At 42.8% G+C, this 22,717-nt stretch overlaps 1 protein-coding gene across 4 annotated transcripts in view; it reads right to left on the bottom strand.

The window, feature by feature from the left end:
• Positions 1–22,717, bottom strand: part of unc13bb (unc-13 homolog Bb (C. elegans)) — a 49,074-nt gene that overhangs the window by 2,673 nt on the left and 23,684 nt on the right. For 2 of the 4 annotated variants that reach the window (XM_036977345.1, XM_036977346.1), the window contains 21 exons: positions 22,421–22,536; positions 22,120–22,283; positions 21,250–21,400; positions 21,055–21,123; positions 20,870–20,959; positions 20,539–20,676; positions 19,422–19,552; positions 19,252–19,337; positions 12,972–13,098; positions 12,782–12,878; positions 12,551–12,694; positions 8,310–8,387; positions 7,905–7,982; positions 2,343–2,431; positions 2,026–2,172; positions 1,728–1,851; positions 1,489–1,620; positions 1,168–1,315; positions 695–751; positions 353–445; positions 88–247 (listed from right to left, as the gene is read on the bottom strand). In XM_036977345.1, coding sequence (XP_036833240.1) covers positions 88–247; positions 353–445; positions 695–751; positions 1,168–1,315; positions 1,489–1,620; positions 1,728–1,851; positions 2,026–2,172; positions 2,343–2,431; positions 7,905–7,982; positions 8,310–8,387; positions 12,551–12,694; positions 12,782–12,878; positions 12,972–13,098; positions 19,252–19,337; positions 19,422–19,552; positions 20,539–20,676; positions 20,870–20,959; positions 21,055–21,123; positions 21,250–21,400; positions 22,120–22,283; positions 22,421–22,536 — 2,419 coding nt within the window. Of the gene's footprint in view, positions 1–87; positions 248–352; positions 446–694; positions 752–1,167; positions 1,316–1,488; positions 1,621–1,727; positions 1,852–2,025; positions 2,173–2,342; positions 2,432–3,387; positions 3,412–4,299; positions 4,342–7,904; positions 7,983–8,309; positions 8,388–12,550; positions 12,695–12,781; positions 12,879–12,971; positions 13,099–19,251; positions 19,338–19,421; positions 19,553–20,538; positions 20,677–20,869; positions 20,960–21,054; positions 21,124–21,249; positions 21,401–22,119; positions 22,284–22,420; positions 22,537–22,717 lie in introns of all 4 variants that reach the window. The other 2 variants (XM_036977344.1, XM_036977347.1) reach the window with 2 other exon arrangements.

The raw sequence follows: 22,717 nt of genomic DNA, 5'->3' as shown, positions 1-22,717 counted from the left end.
TACAATGAGCAATGGCTATTTCAAGGGAGTACACATTGATAATTTTAGGCAACAGGCTACTGTACTATTGCTTGGCTCTGGACTCACAAGTGGAAGGTCTCGTTGAACTTGGGCGCCCAGCTGTTGTTCTTGGACTTGGATTGGAACTTGCGCTTCTTGTCACTGAGGTGGGGTCCAATCATGGTGATCTCCACAAAGGGCCGGAACATCCCAGACGTCTGCCACTTCAGATCATTGGCTCCCACCACTGGTACAACGAGGAAGGAGATGAGTTTGTTTGTTGGGATGGGGAGACAGCGAGAAAAGTGTTTATTGGAGTAATTGTTTTCCTTAACTCCACAAATACACAAACCTTTGACAGTGACTTTGTGCTCCCCAGTACCAGGGTGGGTGAATAGGTCGATCTGAATGGATATCTCTCCCACCGGCTTGTCCACTCCTGACCCTAGCGCACACAAATGGAAACACAAGACATTATCTTCCAGTGGTGGTCAGTGTGATTATAGATACCAGTAGTATCCTTTAGGGAGGAGGAGGAGAGGGTATGGGTAGGGTCATACAACCAGGAGGAGGAGCAGTCAACGTTGGTGTTTGGGGCAAACTCACCCACAGGGGCAGATGGGAGGGGGTTTATGTACAGAGTAAAGGAGACCGGTGTTGTTAGCACATGCTATCCATTAATGGCACCACCTACCCCTGGAGGGTTGTATTTTTTCGTTGGGAGTTAACCTAATACCCTTCCCATTGTGCACTGGTGAGGAGGCAGCAGAAAAGATCCCAAGAAAGAAGACAAATAAGCAAACAGTGTCAAATGGCAGCAGTGAGTCATTTTAGAGTTAGACAAATCACAGCACACACAGAACAGTCACAGAGCCAGTGAAAGTTTGTTTCTAGGTATGTAACAGAGGCACAGTATTTAGCTGATAGATCAACTTCAAGCCCAATACTAAATAGAACAGTACTCAAGAGGGAGCACTGGAGCCTCTGGTGACCCCTGGTGGCAAAGCAGGGGAGAAGCAAAGGTCTTATTTTATGACTAATGTATTTAGTTAGACACAATGGGAAGCAGACTGATGCTATTGTGTGTGTGTGTGTGTGTGTGTGTGTGTGTGTGTGTGTGTGTGTGTGTGTGTGTGTGTGTGTGTGTGTGTGTGTGTACTGCCTCACCTTGTGTGTGTTGTGTTGTGACGAAGGTCTTGATGAGCGTGTCTGTGGTCTGTGTGTAAAGGGACAGAGCGTGGCGTAGTGAGGTCAACTCAGGACTCTTCTCCAGGAACGCCTTCTTCAGACCGTTCCCTCCTGCATGGAAGTATTGCTGCAGACGAGTGAGAGTGAGTGAGAGAGAGAGAGATGAAGAGGGAGAAGGTTTGATTCCCTAATATACAATGAATGAGGCCTGTAATTAAAGGATCAGCAACACAGTCCCCTCATCATCTAAGTAGTAACTTTACCACAGGTGTATGTTTGCCTATAAACTCAAAGACAAACTTTGATTGTGTCCAGTGCTATATCCATGACAGCACACTGTTTAGGTGTCAGGCTTTTGGCCTCTCCTGCCATGTGATCTTTAAGCTTCGAGAGCTGCCCCAGTTCCTTGGCTGCAGACAGGATCTGAGCCCCCTGAGGAGAGGAATACACAACATTAGGTGACGGTGTGTTTGGAGTAGAGTCTCGTGAGGAAAAGGGCCAGGTTTGAAGGTAAATGTTAGGAGGGTGTTAGGCCTTACGAAGGTGTCGTTTCCTTGGGGCAGGACGATGGTCTTCTCCAGGCTGCTCATCACAATCCTCCACAGCTCTTTCAGAACCCGCTTTAGAACAGTCTTCTCACACGCTGTGGCAAACAGAGTTAACCTGCATAGACACACACGGACGTTTAATGAGACAACACATACAGCAAATCAACAAATACACAATCACGCAACATGGCACAACATACTGACAAAAACAACTGACTTCTGAGGGAACGCACCAAAATGGGTACCAACAAATCAGCAGCCAATAGAAAAGCAGGAGGGATCCACTCACTTTGAATCCAGGAAGTCCATAAGTGGCCGTAGCACGTTGTCCGAGTCGGCCTCCACCATGTTGCGGCTGTTGGCGTTGACTGGGCCCTTGATCTGGTACAGCAGAGAGGCCATCTGTCTCATACAGTCATCAATACAAACCTGGAAACTACAGGAGAGAAAGGAGCCACAGGTTTTAGGGTTCAGAGCCAAAATGGACTCCATATACTACAGACTGAAGCTGTGTGTATGAGTCCACAGTAGAAACATTATGAGTGACATAGTATGGGGAGAGTGTACACGTTGGAATCCTGGGACTGTGTGGGAGCATGCGTGTACCTGTTTCCAAATGTGGTACTCAGCTCATCCAGCACATTGTTCAGCTTGACCTGAAGCTCATTCAGGAGGTCACTGGCTTCGGTGTCCAGCTGCAAACAAACAGGCAGACACACAGATAGTCAGACAGGTGCAGCGAAGCACACAGGGACAGTGTAATAAGTACAGAAGTACTGGGTACAGAATTGTTTTTGTAAAACAGTTAAGCATGATTCTCATAAACCATAGATATGGGGGAAAACAGCAACATAATTCCCTTTGATGCCAGATAATACACATACTGTAAAGTATGCGAATTGCAAGCCAAAGTAGAGCACACACAATAATTCAGCAGCAATGGAGAAAACATGTTATTCTGCTTTTTGCCAGTAGATGAACGAGCATGGCAAGAAAAGGCAATGGTCACTCAAACATCATTTTCAGAGAAACTGTGAAAAATGTTTGACTGAAGTAGCGAGATTCCCTGCAATGTCACTGCTACTTCTCTTCCAGTTAGTTACAGTCATTGTTATTAGAGCCAACACTCCTGTAGACTAACCCACCTTTTTGTCGGTAATAATCACCACCTTCAAAGACAGCAGATGAAAGAAAATGGCGGTTTAATATGACAGGAGATTCATTGACTCAGAAGTATATTCTATTGGAGGACCACCAGGGGTCACAATGTGTCCCGTATCTACAACCACAGCATCAGTCTGACAGAAACCATCTCACAGAGGCCTAAAGCAACCACAGCCAGACAGATGACAACATGATGTGGCCCATTAAGCTAATGCTTCAATAGGCCAGCTGATACATGGACTGCCAGGGACTAGACTACATGTCTAGATTGCAGACAAGAGTATAGGACAGCTGTAGGGGAGACTACTGAAGGAGTTCTGCACCAGTGGATACGAGGAAGGCTTACAGGGGCTATAGGGAGAGATTGAGTATGTTTTTCATGAGCCTCCTGTACGTGTGTATACTGCTGAGTAAGTGACAGTTAGTGAGAGTGATACAGTGTTAGTGGAGATGGGCACTGATGATGTCACATCCTTACTACACTCACCTTCTCCTCGTCTTTCTTTTCAGGCTATCAGAGAGTGGGAGGGGGGAAAAAAAGGAGATGACCGTATTTATTGCTGTCTTTTATCAAGAGCTAGTATAGAGGTAAAAACTAGAAATACATGGCAAATATCTGATGGTGCTATAAAATAATATTGTACCAATTGGGAAATGTGTTGACCAATGAACCAGTGACATTTTTGTGAGCAGCATAGCTACCGCTCAACTATACAACCCAGGGATAAAGGCACAAACTAACCCACCTTTTCCTCTGGGGGTGCATCCATCTTTGAGAGACGTACAATTTTTAAAAAAAGAAAGTCAAATGTGTCTTTTGTTGCAATAAAGTACGGACCAGCAACAGACCCAACTAGTACTAACAGCAGGAGAAGATTTAGGATAACAAACTTAACCAAGACAAAATTGTTAAAAGAGGTACAGTAAACCTTTGCATACATACTGTAGGACTGTATGTATGCAACACTTGTTTGTAATGAACCCACCTTCTCTTTGTCAGTCTATTGAAAACAAAAGAAAAGGGAAAAGAACTAAATCATTAAACTGCGTAGTAGTCTGAAAGTAAATGAAGTTGTGGGAACGAGATGTCTGTGTAATGGAGCGCAAGACAGCTGCACTTGGATTTAGCCAACAGGTAAGGGACAACAGTACCGTAGTCATATAGGGGAAGAGTGTTGCACCAAACAGATGACCAGTGAAAAACCCAACAAGATCAAAGTCACCCGGGTAACGATGGTGGTGTCCATTCCCACCATGAGAAGGCACAATGACGTGGCGAATGCGAGTGTGACCACCACTACGTGAGTGGAGAGAGGGGCAGTGAGTGGGAATGACTATATGTGACCATGACGATATCAGTGAGTGTGTCACTGACACAACCTCTACTACACCAACAAACCTCAACCTGCTCCTCCTCAACCACCTCCTCCTCCACACTTTCCTGAAGGGTTGGAGTGAGACAGAACACAAAACATACTGTGAACCTCCAGCCAGAGGCAGAATGGTTGATAAACCCTCAGAGAAATGATTGATACACTGAGTCGGTTTACAAGTTACACCAGCCGACCATGTCAACAATGACAGCAGTATCAGACAGTACAGTATCATGTTCTGTTTTTACAGTGCATTCGGGAAGTATTCAGACCCCTTCCCCTTTTCCACATTTTGATATGTTACAACCTTATTCTAAAATTGTTTAAATAAACAATTTCCTCAGCAATCTACACTCAATACACCATAACGACAAAGCAAAAACAGGTTTTTAGAAATTTGTGCAAAGCATTAAAGATCCCCAAGAAAACAGTGGCATCCATCATTCTTAAATGTAAGTAGTTTGGAACCACCAAGACTAGTCCTATAGCTCGCTGCCCAGCCAAACTGAGCAATCGGGGGAGAAGGGCCTTCTTCAGGGAGGTGACTAAAAACCTGATGGTCACTGACAGCTCCAGAGTTCCTCTGTGGATATGGGAGAACCTCAAAGAAGGACAACCATCTCTGCAGCAGTCCACCAATCAGGCCTGTATGGTAGAGTGGCCAGAAGGAAACCACTCCTCAGTAAAAGGCACATGACAGCCCGCTTGGAGTTTGCCAAAAGGCACCTAAAGACTCAGACCATGAGAAACAAGATTCTCTGGTCTGATGGAACCAAGATTGAACTCTTTGGCCTGAATGCCAAGTCTGGAGGAAAACTGACACTATCCCTACGGTGAAGCATGATGGTGGCAGCATCATGCTGTGGCAATGTTTTTCAGTAGCAGGGACTGGGAAACTAGTCAGGATTGAGAGAAAGCTGAACAGAGCAAAGTACAGAGAGAGATCCTTGCTGAATATCTGCTCCAGAGCACTCAGGACCTCAGACTGGGGCAAATGTTCACCTTCCAACACGACAACGACCCTAAGCACACAGCCGGGACAAGTCTCTGAATGTCCTTGAGTGGCCCTGCCAGAGCCCGGACTTGACCCAGTCAAACATCTCTGGAGAGACCTGAAAATAGCTGTGCAGCGATGCTCCCCATCCAACCTTACAGAGCTTGAGAGGATCTGCAGAAAATAATGGGAGAAACCCACCAAATACAGGTGTGCCAAGCTTGTAGTGTCATACCCAAGACTCAGGGCTGTAATCGCTGCCAAAAGTGCTTCAACAAAGTACTGATAAAAGGGTCTGAATACTTATGTAAATATGATCAGTTTTTTTTATTTATTTTTATTTAACATTTGCAAAAATGTAAAAACAAAACTGTTTTTGCTTTGTCATTATAAGGTACTGTGTACTGAGTGATGAGGGAAAAAAATAAAATTTAAATCAATTTTAGAATAAGGTTGTAGCGTAACAAAATGTGGAAAAAGTCAAGGGGTCTGAATACTTTCCGAATGCACTGTACGGAAAAGGGGTCGTCAGTTTTCTATTTGAGGTTCAAAAACAATATATTATATATGTATATCCATGTACAGAAAGTCCATACATGCACATACATAATGTCCTCGTCTTACACCCACCTGCCGCCATTCTATCATTTTGCCCATGTTGCCCTAGGGGGGGAAAAGAAGGGGAAAATGCCCAAGTTTCTTTTATTCCTGCTAACTGCATGAAGTCAGCACCACAGTTTGAAGGTCTGAGTGATTATAATGAAGACCTGTGTGAAGGCTTTCCAGGACACAGATAAAAAGACATGTCGTAACAGCAGAATGTTCATTATCAGTCAACGGTTTATGACCATTCCATTATATTGTACAATTTTGAAGATACTGTAGTTTATAGTATTTCTGACTGTCAAAATAAACATAACAGAATTTTTTAATTTTAATTTTTAAATTGGTGCTTGTTGACAATGAAACTTCAACAGTGTGTCTTTTAAGTGTCTAATTTGTGTTGACAGGCAGGAGAGCGTGAGTCAGCATGTACTGTGAAGTTCCTGTGAACTCTTCCTACTCAGCTTCATCTGAGATAATGCCATTCCTAATCACTCCTTCCCTCCCACATCTCCCTCCTCCTCTACAGGAGCCCAGAACAGTCCGCCTTTCAAGTTCATCTCCTCACAGCACGACGCAGAGCTTTGACGACAACATCACAGCTTCACACAACCCCAGAGTTGTGCTTCTTTGAAAACGCAGCTCAGATTAGAGTTCCACTCTCTACATTCATTAGATGAACACTGATTGTCTTACCTTAGAAAAACCCAACCACAAGACAAATGCCATTCATCAGCAGTGAATAAACACCAATTCTGGATACTAGCTTATTCCATGTATTTCACACTTTCACAGCCCCAATAATCTGAAGTTCTTACCATTACACTTCCATACCCTGAAAAGACTAAAGACTCATCTAATTGGCCACAGGGAACTATCATTTGAGAAATCTAGCTCCAGTAGTTGACTTGTCTATGGTTTTACTATGGGGGTTCCTAAAGGCTCTATAGAGGGTGAACTCTATCCTACAGTCGTCTAATGATAAATACCCACCAGAGTCTTTCTCTCATCCTCAGTTGTGACCTGCTAGTCAGGGGGAAGGTGAGTTGGACAATACTTAATATGCAACAGGATCTACAACACTTTGGCAACTATCAAACAGCCTCTGACCAAAAGTGAACGAACACCCACCTTCTCGTCCTCTTCTTCCTCATCATCATCCACCTGCTCGTCAATCTTAAGCAGCGAAGGAAACACCTATTTAAAGTCACTTTGTCAAAGTCTAGTGCTACAATTCAGCCATGGGTGCGTAAACCAAAACGATGGGATTACTAGGCCAAACTACAAACTGCTTTGCTCAACATCCAAACCACATAACTAACTTACTACGCAGTAAGAACGGAACAATCATTCAGAATAAAGCATGTCCTAAACATACTTAACATATAGATACTACATTGTGCTCTTAAGTAGGGATGCTAAACATACTGAAGGGACGGTAATGAAAACCTATAGACCGCACATAGCTTTATGCACTCTAGGAAATTGATCTAGGGACATAATAGAATCACCAAGGGCATATGTAATGTAACAGTCTAGTAGTCTACACAATAAGCACTGGCTTATAGCTGCTATTGATCTAATGCTTTATTCCACATGGCAGGATACTACAGTAGCACACATCCACTTCTCCAAGTCACGTGAACCATCTCCCTACCATTGCTTCCGCTTTTGCAATCTGGTACGGAAAGACACAAACATGTTCATAATCTTGTCTATGAAGAACAGTCACACACAAAAGCAATTTGAACCATGTGTTCACAGAGCAAATAGTTGATGTTCTTCATTTCTCTAGGCGTGATGCCAGAGTAGCACATCATTCACTCCTTTAAATCAAAACCTGCCAACACCAATGGCTGCTCGACCGGCTGCATGAGCCCAGAGACACAATGCGCATGTAGTCTTCTCCAGGAGGTTTCTGGTGGTCCAGAGCACAGTGAGTATGAACATTGTTCACCCCGATTCCATCTTACCCATCTGTGACAAATAGCTATTTGTTATAATCTTTTCCCCGTACATAGTGTTGCTGCTTACCTGTTTGGCACCCATGGACTCAAACATCTTCTCCAGCTGGATACGCAACTGCTGCACATTGTTCATCAGTACACAGGGCTACAAAGGGGAAGAGAGCGAGCGATAGATAGAGACCATTTAGAGGTTGAAACTTCCAATGAAAACACTAAGGATACAGTGCATTAGGAAAGTATTCAGACCCCTGGACTTTTTCAAAATGTTGTTACGTTACAGCCTTACTCAAAAATGTGCAATGTCTAAAAACCTGATTTTTCTTTGACATTATGGGGTATTGTATGTAGGGAGAAAAAAAACTATTAAATAAATTTTAGAATAAGTCTAATGTAACAAAATACGTAAAGTCAAGGGGTCTGAATACTTTCCGAATGCACTGTATGTTGTGTAAGGCAGAATATGAAGACTTACAATCTTCTCTTTGTCAGAGTAGGAGGGGAAGCTCTTGGTCAGAATGGCACTGTACTGCAGAAGAACTTTGGCAATAGTCTGTGAGGAGGAAAACAGGTCATTACAGTGTCATTGGAAATATGTTCTCATTCCAACCACTAAATGACTGTCATCCTTTTCTGTTAATGGGTAGTGGCCTTTAACACTGGCTAGAGGCTAGTGTGTTTTTTTAGGTAAAGTTAGAGTGAGGGTATGTGAGGTTACTGTCGGGTAACTTTTCTGCACTACTGCTGGAAAGAGTCCTCTGAAAGTGGGAATGCATTCCCTGAATATATTCTCTGTGATTAAAAACCTCAGTCTCTCTATAGACTGTGCCAGCCCAAGCCCAGCTAGAAAGTACGATTGTCGCATTAGACGTTTCTATTTAATAAGAACATATCATATCCAATTCCTTTACACAAATGTTAAAGTCCCCCAGACAATGCTCGGGCTGCTTTTATAGAAATAGGATTTTCTAAAGGCTAATATCTGTAATAAGGGTATAGTACTCTAAAATAAGAAAAGCAATGGTAAGGATTTCTCTAAAGGGCAGAGTTGGCTGCTTTCCGAAGAAAATGCAATGGGCGGTCATGATCATTAATCACTTTAATGAGATTTGGGGCTATTTCAAAAGGTTTGAGCAAATGCCAAACTTTTTCTCCCAGTAACCAGGTTTCCATCCAACCATTTCATGCGAGTAAAGTACATGTCGGATAAAGAAAATGTTGCGACAGGCCTGATGGAAAAGCTCATTTGTCAGAAAATGTTGAGAAAACAAAATACGCTAGACAAGGTGGGATCTTTTTGTGTGAATAAAATTGGGCGAGAAATGGCGGGATCAACTTGGAGTCACACAATATGTTGTGTGGTCCTCACACTACAACTCGGGAAAGCATACAATTTATTAGGCTACAGATGAAATAAATTCTGATCAACTTCACAGGGTTGGGTCTCCCGAGTGGCGCAGCGGTCTAAGGTACTGCATCGCAGTGCTTGAGGTGTCACTACAGACCCAGGTTTGATCCCAGGCTGTCACAACCAGCTGTGACTGGGAGTCCCATAGGGCGGCACACAATTGTCCCAGTGTCGTCTGGGTTTGGGGATGGTTTGGCGGAGGGGGCTTTAATTGGCTCATCGCGTATTAGCGACTCCTTGTGGTGGGCTGGGCGGCTGCAGGCTGACTTCGGTCGTCAGTTGAATGGTGTTTCCTCTGACACATTGGTGCAGCTGGCTTCCGGGTTAAGTGGACGGTGTTAAGAAGTGTGGTTGGGCGGGTCATGTTTTAGAGGACGCATGACTCCACCTTAACCTCTCCCTAGCCCGTTGGGGAGATGCAGCAATGAGACAAGATGGAAATTGGGGAGAAAAAGGGGGTAAAATGTAAATTTAAAAATAAATGACAAATATGACTAGATCTCTTCTCTGCCCAGAAAGCTACCATTCAAGCAACCACTCACCAGTTCTGCGAGTTGTCAATAATATATATATATATATATATATATATATATATATATATATATATATATATATATATATATATATATATATATATATATATATATATATATATATATATATATATATATATATATATATATATTTGTTACTCACCAAATAGGCAACAATTCTCATTTACTGCAGTTATGCCCGGTACGTACTTCCAGAATAGGTGTATATGAAAATGTACACGCAAATGTATTGTTTTTGACCGGAAAAGGCACCGCTAGGGTTTCAATAATTTTCCTGGTTTTCCCCCAAATCCCAGTTGGAGGGTCCCGGAATCAGGAGGGAATGAGCCACGACATGCTGAATCCTCCAACAAGGATTTCTGGAAAACCATTTCTTGCAACCCTAGCGATGCCTCTTCAGGTCAAAAACAATACATAAAAAAATATGATTGCTTGTAAATTTTTATTTAGACCTATTTTGGTACAATACATACCAGGTGTAACAGCAGTAAACTACGTTAGATGCAGGCACATTTGGTGAGTAACAAACATATTTTGACATAACTCTTGCAGAACTGGTGAATGGTAGCTTTCTGGTCAGAGATCATCATATTCATCCTATCCTTTGCCCAGACACTGGATCAGTAGGTAGCATACCTGCGCTGTATGTACAAGCTCTTGGCTAGAGCGCACACTGTGTGCCAAGTACAGAGTGGGCACATTCGCAATATAAACACACATTTATTCATGAACAAAACCATTAGAGTTGAAAATGCGGTGGAAGCCCATTTAACTTGTAACTTTTATTTGGTACATGGAAATGTAACCACACGTTATTCTTATGTGCACTACGTCATCACGCACAGCCTTTACCTGCAACAAGTCAATTTGATGGAAACATCTCTGGTGGGAAAATGTGCATATCTTTTTTTAATGCCGATTTTTCATATTCACATTCAAATGTGTTGCCAATTGGACGGAAACCTAGCTATTGTTTGAAAAACATTTCAAGCCAAAAGTAGAACTCAAGCATGACTCAGGGAGAGGTTCCCTAAAATGAATCTTACAGATGGTGGAGATATGAGAGAACAATCTATCCCAACAGGCATTTGTCAACAGGTCAGACAGGTACAGTGCCTTGCGAAAGTATTCGGCCCCCTTGAACTTTGCGACCTTTTGCCACATTTCAGGCTTCAAACATAAAGATATAAAACTGTATTTTTTTGTGAAGAATCAACAACAAGTGGGACACAATCATGAAGTGGAACGACATTTATTGGATATTTCAAACTTTTTTAACAAATCAAAAACTGAAAAATTGGGTGTGCAAAATTATTCAGCCCCTTTACTTTCAGTGCAGCAAACTCTCTCCAGAAGTTCAGTGGGGATCTCTGAATGATCCAATGTTGACCTAAATGACTAATGATGATAAATACAATCCACCTGTGTGTAATCAAGTCTCCGTATAAATCCACCTGCACTGTGATAGTCTCAGAGGTCCGTTAAAAGCGCAGAGAGCATCATGAAGAACAAGGAACACACCAGGCAGGTCCGAGATACTGTTGTGAAGACGTTTAAAGCCGGATTTGGATACAAAAAGATTTCCCAAGCTTTAAACATCCCAAGGAGCACTGTGCAAGCGATAATATTGAAATGGAAGGAGTATCAGACCACTGCAAATCTAGCAAGACCTGGCCGTCCCTCTAAACTTTCAGCTCATACAAGGAGAAGACTGATCAGAGATGCAGCCAAGAGGCCCATGATCACTCTGGATGAACTGCAGAGATCTACAGCTGGGGTGGGAGACTCTGTCCATAGGACAACAATCAGTCGTATATTGCACAAATCTGGCCTTTATGGAAGAGTGGCAAGAAGAAAGACATTTCTTAAAGATATCCATAAAAAGTGTTGTTTAAAGTTTCCCACAAGCCACCTGGGAGACACACCAAACGTGGAATAAGGTGCTCTGGTCAGATGAAACCAAAATTGAACTTTTTGGCAACAATGCAAAACGTTATGTTTGGCGTAAAAGCAACACAGCTGAACACACCATCCCCACTGTCAAACATGGTGGTGGCAGCATCATGGTTTGGGCCTGCTTTTCTTCAGCAGGGAGAGGGAAGATGGTTAAAATTGATGGGAAGATGGATGGAGCCAAATACAGGACCATTCTGGAAGAAAACCTGATGGAGTCTGCAAAAGACCTGAGACTGGGACGGAGATTTGTCTTCCAACAAGACAATGATCCAAAACATAAAGCAAAATCTACAATGGAATGGTTCAAAAATAAACATATCCAGGTGTTAGAATGGCCAAGTCAAAGTCCAGACCTGAATCCAATCGAGAATCTGTGGAAAGAACTGAAAACTGCTGTTCACAAATGCTTTCCATCCAACCTCACTGAGCTCGAGCTGTTTTGCAAGGAGGAATGGGAAAAAATTTCAGTCTCTCGATGTGCAAAACTGATAGACATACCCCAAGCGACTTACAGCTGTAATCGCAGCAAAAGGTGGCGCTACAAAGTATTAACTTAAGAGGGCTGAATAATTTTGCACGCCCAATTTTTCAGTTTTTGATTTGTTAAAAAAGTTTGAAATATCCAATAAATGTCGTTCCACTTCATGATTGTGTCCCACTTGTTGTTGATTCTTCACAAAAAAATACAGTTTTATATCTTTATGCTTGAAGCCTGAAATGTGGCAAAAGGTCGCAAAGTTCAAGGGGGCCGGATACTTTCGCAAGGCACTGTAGCTAGGACAACGAGGGTAAGGTTACCTTGGCGAATCGTCGGCTGTAGTGGGCCATGACCTTTGGGTCAGGACAGTCCAGTTTCTTGATGATCTCAAAGCTCTGGTTGAGCTGGGTGAAGACGTCCACCACCGAGCAAGAGAAGAGAGCATGCTCAGATGTCTGCTGGAACTGGTGGGAGAAGGGGATGGAGACAATTGTAACTACATAATTTATAGTGAAGAGCTGACAAAGATTGGTTATTTTCCCATTACTCACTCCATCTTTCTTGTCTCTCTCCAGAGCTCCATGCATGAACTCCATGGAAACGCTTTCATTCTCATCCAGCCACTGCAGCACAAACTGTAAGAACCACCTGCACATGGGAAAGATTGGCATAAGGGGTAAAATAGAGTGAACCTATTTTTATACACATTTCTTAAGTTAAAACAAGTCACGGTTAACTCACGTTGGGTAGTCGGGTACAACCCCTTTGAAGTTTGGCAGGTCCTTCACATACTCATTGTACAGCCACTTGACCTTGAAGTGCAGGTTCATGTAGTCGGCACTCTTACACAGCCGGTGCTTTTCATGCTCTGTGGAGACAAACACACCAGAGAGTGAGTGTGTGTCTCTCTGAGGGTGTGTTTCTTTTTGTGCGTGTCATTGTGTACAAGTGTGCATAAATATGCACTTATGTATAAGTGTCTGAGTCATAATATTACTGTAAGAGAAGTATAGATATTTAGGGCACAGAACAGGTAGGATTCAGTAAGCTTGGAGGTAGAGGAGTGAAGAGCAGCCAGCCACCCCCAGCGGGCTGTACAGCCACAGCCAGGTGACATGAGGGCTCTCCTCTCTCAACTGGGCTTTGATGTGGGCTTACTGCAGGCTGAGTGTGTGATGGGCAGCTCCACTCCCCTTGTGCCCCTGGGCACGGTGATTAACACAGTGTGAAAATGAGTTTCATGAAGACAGAGGAAAGTTAGAGATGTACAATCCACCTCTGGGGAGAGGAGGTAATAGATGGGATCCTGGGAGACATGAGCAGCTTTCACACCCAGCACATCTGCTCCCTGCTTCTGTCGCCCTCTCGCTCTGCACCGCATGAAGCTCTACTGTGTCTCACATCCCCAGAGCTCCTCCATCCTCCCCTCTCTCTCCATACTCAACTTCAGTGTAGCTTGTTCCACATTCTTCTCCCTCCCTAGTAATCCCACTCAGCCGTCCGCCTTGCTCTCGTCGGAATAAGTAAAACATCGTCAGAAATTATCCGACCACAGAGAAACAGCCTTCCCTATAGGATTACCTTTGCATCTCTGTTGGGAATGACAGTTTTCACTGGAAACACAGATCTAACTATGTTTATATGTTGGGGGTTCTGGGAGGAGAACAAGACAAGAGGAGTGATGGGGTGGAGTTGATGCTCTTACCAGCATAAAATGTCTGCCCACGAAGGTGGAATTCAGACGGGGCTAGAACACAGAGGAATGAGCACAGACCGAAGGAACGAAATGAAAGACAAGGCAACAAAATAGAAAGAAATAGATCAAGATAGAAGTGGAGTGGAAGATGGAATGGAGACGAGCTCCGGTAGAAATAAAATTATATTCAACACTAAAATACATTATATAAACTGGGTGGTTCCAGCCCAGCTGACAGCTGTAGTATATCAGGCCGTACACCAGGGGTATGACAACACGTTTTCTTTTACTGCTCTAATAAAGTTGGTAACCAGTTAATAATTGCAATAAGGCACCTCAGGGATTTGTTGTATATGGCCAATATACCACGGCTAACGGCTGTATCCAGAACAGTACCTAAGAACCGCCCTTAGCTGTGGTATATTGGCCATATACTGTACCACACCCCCTCAGGTGTTATTGCGGAAATATCTAACGGCTAACAGAATACTGGCACATCTTGTAGAATAGCATAAGAAGAGGGTCTTATCATTTACAGTACAGTATGCAGTCTTACCCTGAAGCCACTGGTAATGATCAACGTTATCCATTACTGAAAGAAAGACATGGTAGAAGACACATACACAATGCTGAGACAGACGGAGCCACAGACAGGGGGTGGAGAAGACAGACTGGGGAGATGTCCTTTTCCTTCTACTGTTACTTAGTACCTATAGTACACTCCACATGAACAGTTGAAGTCAGAAGTTAGCATAAACCTTAGCCAAATACATTTAAAGTCAGTTTTTTTTACAATTCCTGACATTTAACCCTAGTTAGAGCCGATTTGGACATATTTGTATAAAAGACCGAACATATGGAGCTCCATGTATATTTGTGTAAATACAGTGCCTTGCGAAAGTATTCGGCCCCCTTGAACTTTGCAACCTTTTGCCACATTTCAGGCTTCAAACATAAAGATATAAAACTATTTTTTTGTGAAGAATCAACAACAAGTGGGACACAATCATGAAGTGGAACGACATTTATTGGATATTTCTAACTTTTTTAACAAATCAAAAACTGAAAAATTGGGTGTGCAAAATTATTCAGCCCCTTTACTTTCAGTGCAGTAAACTCTCTCCAGAAGTTCAGTGACGATCTCTGAATGATCCAATATTGACCTAAATGACTAATGATGATAAATACAATCCACCCGTGTGTAATCAAGTCTCCATATAAATGCACCTGCACTGTGATAGTCTCAGTGGCCCATGATCACTCTGGATGAACTGCAGAGATCTACAGCTGAGGTGGGAGACTCTGTCCATAGGACAACAATCAGTCGTATATTGCACAAATCTGGCCTTTATGGAAGAGTGGCAAGAAGAAAGACATTTCTTAAAGATATCCATAAAAAGTGTCGTTTAAAGTTTGCCACAACCCACCTGGGAGACACACCAAACATGTGGAAGAAGGTGCTCTGGTCAGATGAAACCAAAATTTAACTTTTTGGCAACAATGCAAAACGTTATGTTTGGCGTAAAAGCAACACAGCTGAACACACCATCCCCACTGTCAAACATGGTGGTGGCAGCATCATGGTTTGGGCCTGCTTTTCTTCAGCAGGGAGAGGGAAGATGGTTAAAATTGATGGGAAGATGGATGGAGCCAAATACAGGACCATTCTGGAAGAAAACCTGATGGAGTCTGCAAAAGACCTGAGACTGGGACGGAGATTTGTCTTCCAACAAGACAATGATCCAAAACATAAAGCAAAATCTACAATGGAATGGTTCAAAAATAAACATATCCAGGTGTTAGAATGGCCAAGTCAAAGTCCAGACCTGAATCCAATCGAGAATCTGTGGAAAGAACTGAAAACTGCTGTTCACAAATGCTCTCCATCCAACATCACTGAGCTCGAGCTGTTTTGCAAGGAGGAATGGGAAAAAATTTCAGTCTCTCGATGTGCAAAACTGATAGACATACCCCAAGCGACTTACAGCTGTAATCGCAGCAAAAGGTGGCGCTACAAAGTATTAACTTAAGGGGGCTGAATAATTTTGCACGCCCAATTTTTCAGTTTTTGATTTGTTAAAAAAGTTTGAAATATCCAATAAATGTCGTTCCACTTCATGATTGTGTCCCACTTGTTGTTGATTCTTCACAAAAAAATACAGTTTTATATCTTTATGTTTGAAGCCTGAAATGTGGCAAAAGGTTGCAAAGTTCAAGGGGGCCGAATACTTTCGCAAGGCACTGTAGGTTAGGTATGTACCTTTATGATTTATATTTACCTGATTGAGATATATTAATTTGTTGTTAGTGTAACTCAGTTTTTGGCCCCCCCTCTTGCCTATTCATTGTATTGTGGTAAGTGTGTTAGGATAAAGGCAGGAAGTTGGGTCCTTGCTAGATGCAGGAGCGGTATAGTTTTTTGACCATACAGACAGGTCATACATAATATGTATTTTCCATATCAAGTATTCTATGCTTTAAGTTGATTGGAGAATCATTTATTTGTTAGATATAAGAAGAATAAACATTTTTGTTGCACCATATCCCTGGATGTCATTGAATGTTTGGCCGTTTGGAAACCTTGAGTGTGGACTGTATGCGTACCAAACAACCCCGCTTCAGGCTTGGGCAGTGGCTATGGTAAAGACGAAAGGAAGCCACTACACACCACTTTATTTTAAGAATGTGAAATGTCAGAATAATAGTAGAGAGAATGATTTACTTCAGCTTTTAATTATTTCATCACCTTCCCAGTGGGTCAGAAGTTTACATACACTCAATTAATATTTGGTACCATTGCCTTTAAATTGTTTAACTTGGGTCAAACAGTTCAGGTAGCCTTCAACAAGCTTCCAACAATAAGTTGGGTGAATTTTGACCCATTCCTCCTGAAAGAGCTGGTGTAACGGAGTGAAGTTTGTAGGCCTCCTTGCTCGCACACGCCTTTTCAGTTCTGCCCACAAATTTTCTCTGATTGAGGTCAGGGCTTTGTGAGTAATCTGGCATTTTTTATGGCGGTTTTGGAGCAGTGGCTTCTTCCTTGCTGAGCTGCCTTTCAGGTTATGTTGATATAGGACTCGTTTTAATGTGGATATAGATACTTTTGTACCGGTTTCCTCCAGCATCTACACAAGGTCCTTTGCAGTAGTTCTGGGATTGATTTGTACTTTTCGCACCAAAGTACATTCATCTCTAGGAGGCAGAACGCGTCTCCCTCCTGAGCGGTAGGACGGCTACGTGGTTCCATGGTGTTTATACTTGCGTACTATTGTTTGTACAAATGAATGTGATACCTTCAGGCTTTTGGAAATTGCTCCCAAGGATGAACCAGACACCAACTATGACCGACAAAATTAGAAAAAAAAAATCGGAAAATAATATTGTAGGATTTTTAATTAATTAATTTGCAAATTATGGTGGAAAATAAGTATTTGGTCAATAACAAAAGTGTCTCAATACTTTGTTATATACCCTTTGTTGGCAATGACAGAGGTCAAACGTTTTCTGTAAGTCTTCACAAGGTTTTCACACACTGTTGCTGGTATTTTGGCCCATTCCTCCATGCAGATCTCCTCTAGAGCAGTGATGTTTTGGGGCTGTTGCTGGGCAACATGGACTTTCAACTCCCTCCAAAGATTTTCTATGGGGTTGAGATCTGGAGACTGGCTAGGCCACTCCAGGACCTGACCGGGTGGTGTGTTTGGGATCATTGTCATGCAGAAAGACCCAGCCACATTTCATCTTCAATGCCCTTGCTTGATGGAAGTTTTCACTCAAAATCTCACGATACATGGCCCCATTCATTCTTTCCTTCACACGGATCAGTCGTCCTTGTCCCTTTGCAGAAAAACAGCCCCAAAGCATGATGTTTCCACCCCCATGCTTCACAGTAGGTATGGTGTTCTTTGGATGCAACTCAGCATTCTTTGTCCTCCAAACACGACGAGTTGAGTTTTTACCAAAAAGTTATATTTTGGTTTCATCTGACCATATGACATTCTCCCAAACTTCTTCTGAATCATCCAAATTCTCTCTAGCAAACTTCAGACGGGCCTGGACATGTACTGGCTTAAGCAGGGGGACACGTCTGGCACTGCAGAATTTGAGTCCCTGGCGGCGTAGTGTGTTACTGATGGTAGGCTTTGTTACTTTGGTCACAGCTCTCTGCAGGTCATTCACTAGGTCCCCCCGTGTGGTTTTGGGATTTTTGCTCACCGTTCTTGTGATCATTTTGACCCCACGGGGTGAGATCTTGCGTGGAGCCCCAGATCGAGGGAGATTATCAGTGGTCTTGTATGTCTTCCATTTCCTAATAATTGCTCCCACAGTTGGTTTCTAAAAAACAAGCTGCTTACCTATTGCAGATTCAGTCTTCCCAGCCTGGTGCAGGTCTACAATTCTGTTTCTGGTGTCCTTTGACAGCTCTTTGGTCTTGGCCATAGTGGAGTTTGGAGTGTGACTGTTTGAGGTTGTGGACAGGTGTCTTTTATACTGATAACAAGTTCAAACAGGTGCCATTAATACAGGTAACGAGTGGAGGACAGAGGAGCCTCTTAAAGAAGAAGTTACAGGTCTGTGAGAGACAGAAATCTTGTTTGTTTGTAGGTGACAAAATACTTATTTTCCACCATAATTTGCAAATAAATTAATAAAAAAATTCTACAATGTGATTTTCTGGATTTTTTTTCCTCATTTTGTCTGTCATAGTTGAAGTGTACCTATGATGAAAATTACAGGCCTCATCTTTTTAAGTGGGAGAACTTGCACAATTGGTGGCTGACTAAATACTTTTTTGCCCCACTGTACATCCACAGGTACACCTCCCATTGACTCAAATTATGTCAATTAACCTATTAGAAGCTTCTAAAGCCATGACATTTTCTGGAATTTTCCAAGCTGTTTAAAGGCACAGTCAACTTAGTGTATGTAAACTTCTGACCCACTAGAATTGTGATCGTGACTTATAAGTTAAATAATCTGTCTGTAAACAATTGTTGGAAAAATGACTTGTGTCAGGCACAAAGTAGATGTCCTAACCAACTTGCCAAAACTATAGTTTGTTAACAAGAATTTGGGGAGTGGTTGAAAAACGAGTTTTAATGACTTCAACCTAAGTGTATGTAAACTTCTGACTTCAACTGTATAGTCTGGGGCTCATTCTTTCGCCATATAGTCACAACTAACACAAACACATTCAGACAAAAGGCCAGATAGGGCCATTAAGACCGGGAATATGGTATTAGTGGTTGAGGAGCTTGACCCCAAATTGACGCAGACTGGACACGTGTCTGCTCGGCTCCTGATCGGTCATCCGTGGTAACTCACCCTCCATGGCATACTTCATGTCCTGGGAGAACAGCGCCCACATGACTTCAGCACACACCTTCCCCACATTCAGCTCCTGAGGGAACCTGGAGGAGAGATGGTAGAGAGTATCATTACATACTGGAAATATTACAGGAGTACATAAATGATTAGTGTATGTGGATACTAACTGGTTGAGCACGGGTGTGTAGGAGTTCCTGTCCTCCTCTATGATGGAGACTATAAGGGTGATCAGTTTGGGCCAGAAGTCCAGGTTCTTGATGCTGGGGCCTTGCTCCTCCAGGGGAAGATCCTCTTTGTGCTGGACCAGAACACAACCACACTCCCAGTCAGACAAAACACTGAATGTAACACTGCTGGATTAAAGTGATATCCCGTGACATATTCATATGAAAAGGGTGTTGAATCAAAAACAAATTTTGACCAACGGGCAAAATGATATGTTATTTGAATAGACACTTCTCTAAGAAAACCAAATGATCCAAACTTTATGTCTCGATCATAATACGTTCAAATGTTAATGGAGTTTTTACCCTTATAATGGTTCAAATTAGGGTGACAAAATAAATGGAGACCAGAGGAAAAATGTGGTCATAAATCAGGAAAACAGCATCACGTCAGCTAGGGGATATACTGTGCAAGATTTAAGGTTAACTGACAGGCTCACTGTTGAACTCGCCATCTTTCTTTTCGAATCCGGAGGACATAAAACAATAGAGAGGTAAGATAAATACTGATTTTGAGACATGACATAGTATTTTAATATACGCTGTTCATATTCATGCGAAGTCCCTGTTCTTTTCCCAAAGACTTCTCGCAAAAACAAGCGTATTTCTGTGAAATGTCAACGGAACACTGAGGGTACTACAAGCTTTTTATTTATTTTCAAAGCCTTTTGCATTTAATTCAGCTCAATGTCATGCTAATTTTGATTATTGCGACACTCAGTAACAACTTGGAAGACAAAAAGTAAATTCCTCAAAAGTGTCGGCGATAAAGCTGCACCAATCTGTCAACTGAGCTTGGTGCTCATTATAGGATATACTAGGTTATGACATATGACTTTTTGATATCATGTTAATGATATGGTAGATAAAGAACCCACTGAATGATTCAGAACATGAACAATTATACTTGCCTTGGTAAAATGTATTTTCTAACATAATGAAGTGAAATGTCATCACCAAAGTGCAATTTCAACCACTCTGGGTAGAATATGAATATCCTGCATTAATTCTGTTAGTGTAAATGGCAGTGAGTTGAACTAAGATCGACTGTGTGACTCACTGTGTCCAGCAGCTGGTACTGGCGACTGTACAGCTCCTGGCAGTTGTTGAAGATGTAGTCGTAGGTGGAGTTGAGGCAGGCCTTAACACAGTCCCTCACCACCTGACTGGCTCTAGGGGGACTCTGTAGTTCCTGGACCTGAACACCAGAGGGAGATGATGAGCGTTACAGAGAACACTTACACAGCACAATAAAGAGTGACATATCGTGATGATTTACAGTCATAGCACCAGTACTCATTGAGAGTAAGAAAAACTAAACACATCAAAGGCAGGAGTAGAGAAAATGTTTCTTCACAGAGAGTCTTTATAGCCCATCCCTTTGCCTATACCTTCATCCTGAAGAAGGTGATGCTGGTCAGTAGGTCCACAGTGGACTTCAGGTCCTGGAGACGATCCTTACTGCTGGCAGGAAAGTTGTTCTGAGGGAGAATAATTGGGACCATTCCATGAGGAAAACAGAGATAGAAAGGGAAGGTGCATATTTAGAGGTCAATGTTAAAACTTCTCAATTTACCCTATATGTGGAGAGGTCAATGCGCAAGGAGTTGTGGAGTTGATCCAATAGCTTGACAAAGCGCTCTTTCTGTTGGAGGGAAGAGAGAATTAAGGTGAAAATCATTCAGAGAAAGACAACCTGTGGTATATGACAACTACAAGGTAAATGGTGTTATTGGGGTTGGGAGAGAAAGGGGTGTGGGGCCATACGAACCCCGAAGTTGGAGGCGGCGAAGCGGTCAGAGGCGGAGACGTTGGTGGAGGCGGTGGTGTGGGCGTAGAAGGCATTGATGTTGGCCAGCAGGGTGCTCATCACTGCCGGAACGCCAGGACACATGTACTTAGAGGACAGGCAGGCGAAGTGCCTAAACACACCAGGAGAGGGCACTGTCAGGGAGGGCTCAAAGACAGCAGCTCAATGTTGGTTGATTCTACTATTTAAAAGTTTCATTATGTGTCTTGTTCACATACCATAATTTATACCACACAGACATCTTTCATTATTGAGCAAAATAATATACAGTAGCAGTGGATTTCAGGGACGTAATAGGATTTACAACACACTGCACAAGAGCAGGCCTATGTTTGGCTAGCTAGCACTCTCTCTGGGGTCAGGTTTTCACCCAATGATCCCTCACTATGTGGGATGGCTGTCTCATATCTCCCATCAGGCCCCTGCACCATTACGTCTGAGGGATGGCCACCTGAGTGTGCTTTGTGTAAATGATGGAGCCAGTTAACAGGCATCTGTACGGAAAATGGCACCTCATGGAGACAAAGCCATTCTTAGACCATTTATAATGGACTTTCCTTCATTTGGGGCCACCAGGAAATGACAACAGCACCAAATGGCTATTTCATATTAGAGAAAAGGGGGAGGAGAGGGGGAGAAGGACAGAGAGTGAGACGGAGAGAGCACAAGAGAGAGATAAGATAAATAACAGAGATAAGAGAACAAGAGAAAGAGAAGAAACAGAACGAGAGAAGAGGGAACAAGAGAAAGAGAGTGAACAAAAGAGAGATTGAACAGAGCGTGTGATAGCAAGAGAAAGTTAGAGTAGGTCGTCAGATTCCTCTGACTCACGTCATTGCCTGGTAGATTGACTCAATCCCGTATCGCATGGCAAACTCATCCACTATCTCCTGGGCCACCTCGTCAAAGTACACCTTCCACGCATCGTCTCCTTTGGCATCTGGGATCCTCACCACCCCCTGGCCCAGAACGTCCGTTGAGTGGTGGAAGAGGTTCTGGAAGGCAGACGGCCACAATGTCCGTGTGATACAGAGACCCACAAGAAGCTGCGTTTCAGAGCTGGTTTAGGACTAGTTTCACTGATGGTTTCTGCAGTAATCTTACGAACAGAGAGATGTACTGAGTGTTGTACCTCGTGTAGACAGGTGTACTGGACGTGATAGGGAGCCACTTTCTCCTCTCCCTTGATCTCCACACTTATGTGGAGACGAATAGCGCCGGACACGGCCGACTTGTCGGTCCTCTTCTCTGTAACAATAGACACACAAGTCAGTGAGTCAAATAATATAATCTAGATCTGTCACATTGACCAGGTCTGCTAATCAAATGGCAATTACAGACTATTACTATCAATGGGTCTACAGTGGCTCTGCTACAAGGCCATTCAGTGGGTGCTATACTACTAGCATTACTACAGTTTGTACTGAGG

Source organism: Oncorhynchus mykiss, chromosome 5, assembly GCF_013265735.2.
Source record: "Oncorhynchus mykiss isolate Arlee chromosome 5, USDA_OmykA_1.1, whole genome shotgun sequence".
Taxonomy (NCBI): domain Eukaryota; kingdom Metazoa; phylum Chordata; class Actinopteri; order Salmoniformes; family Salmonidae; genus Oncorhynchus; species Oncorhynchus mykiss.
This window is presented reverse-complemented; position numbering and strand designations above follow the sequence as displayed.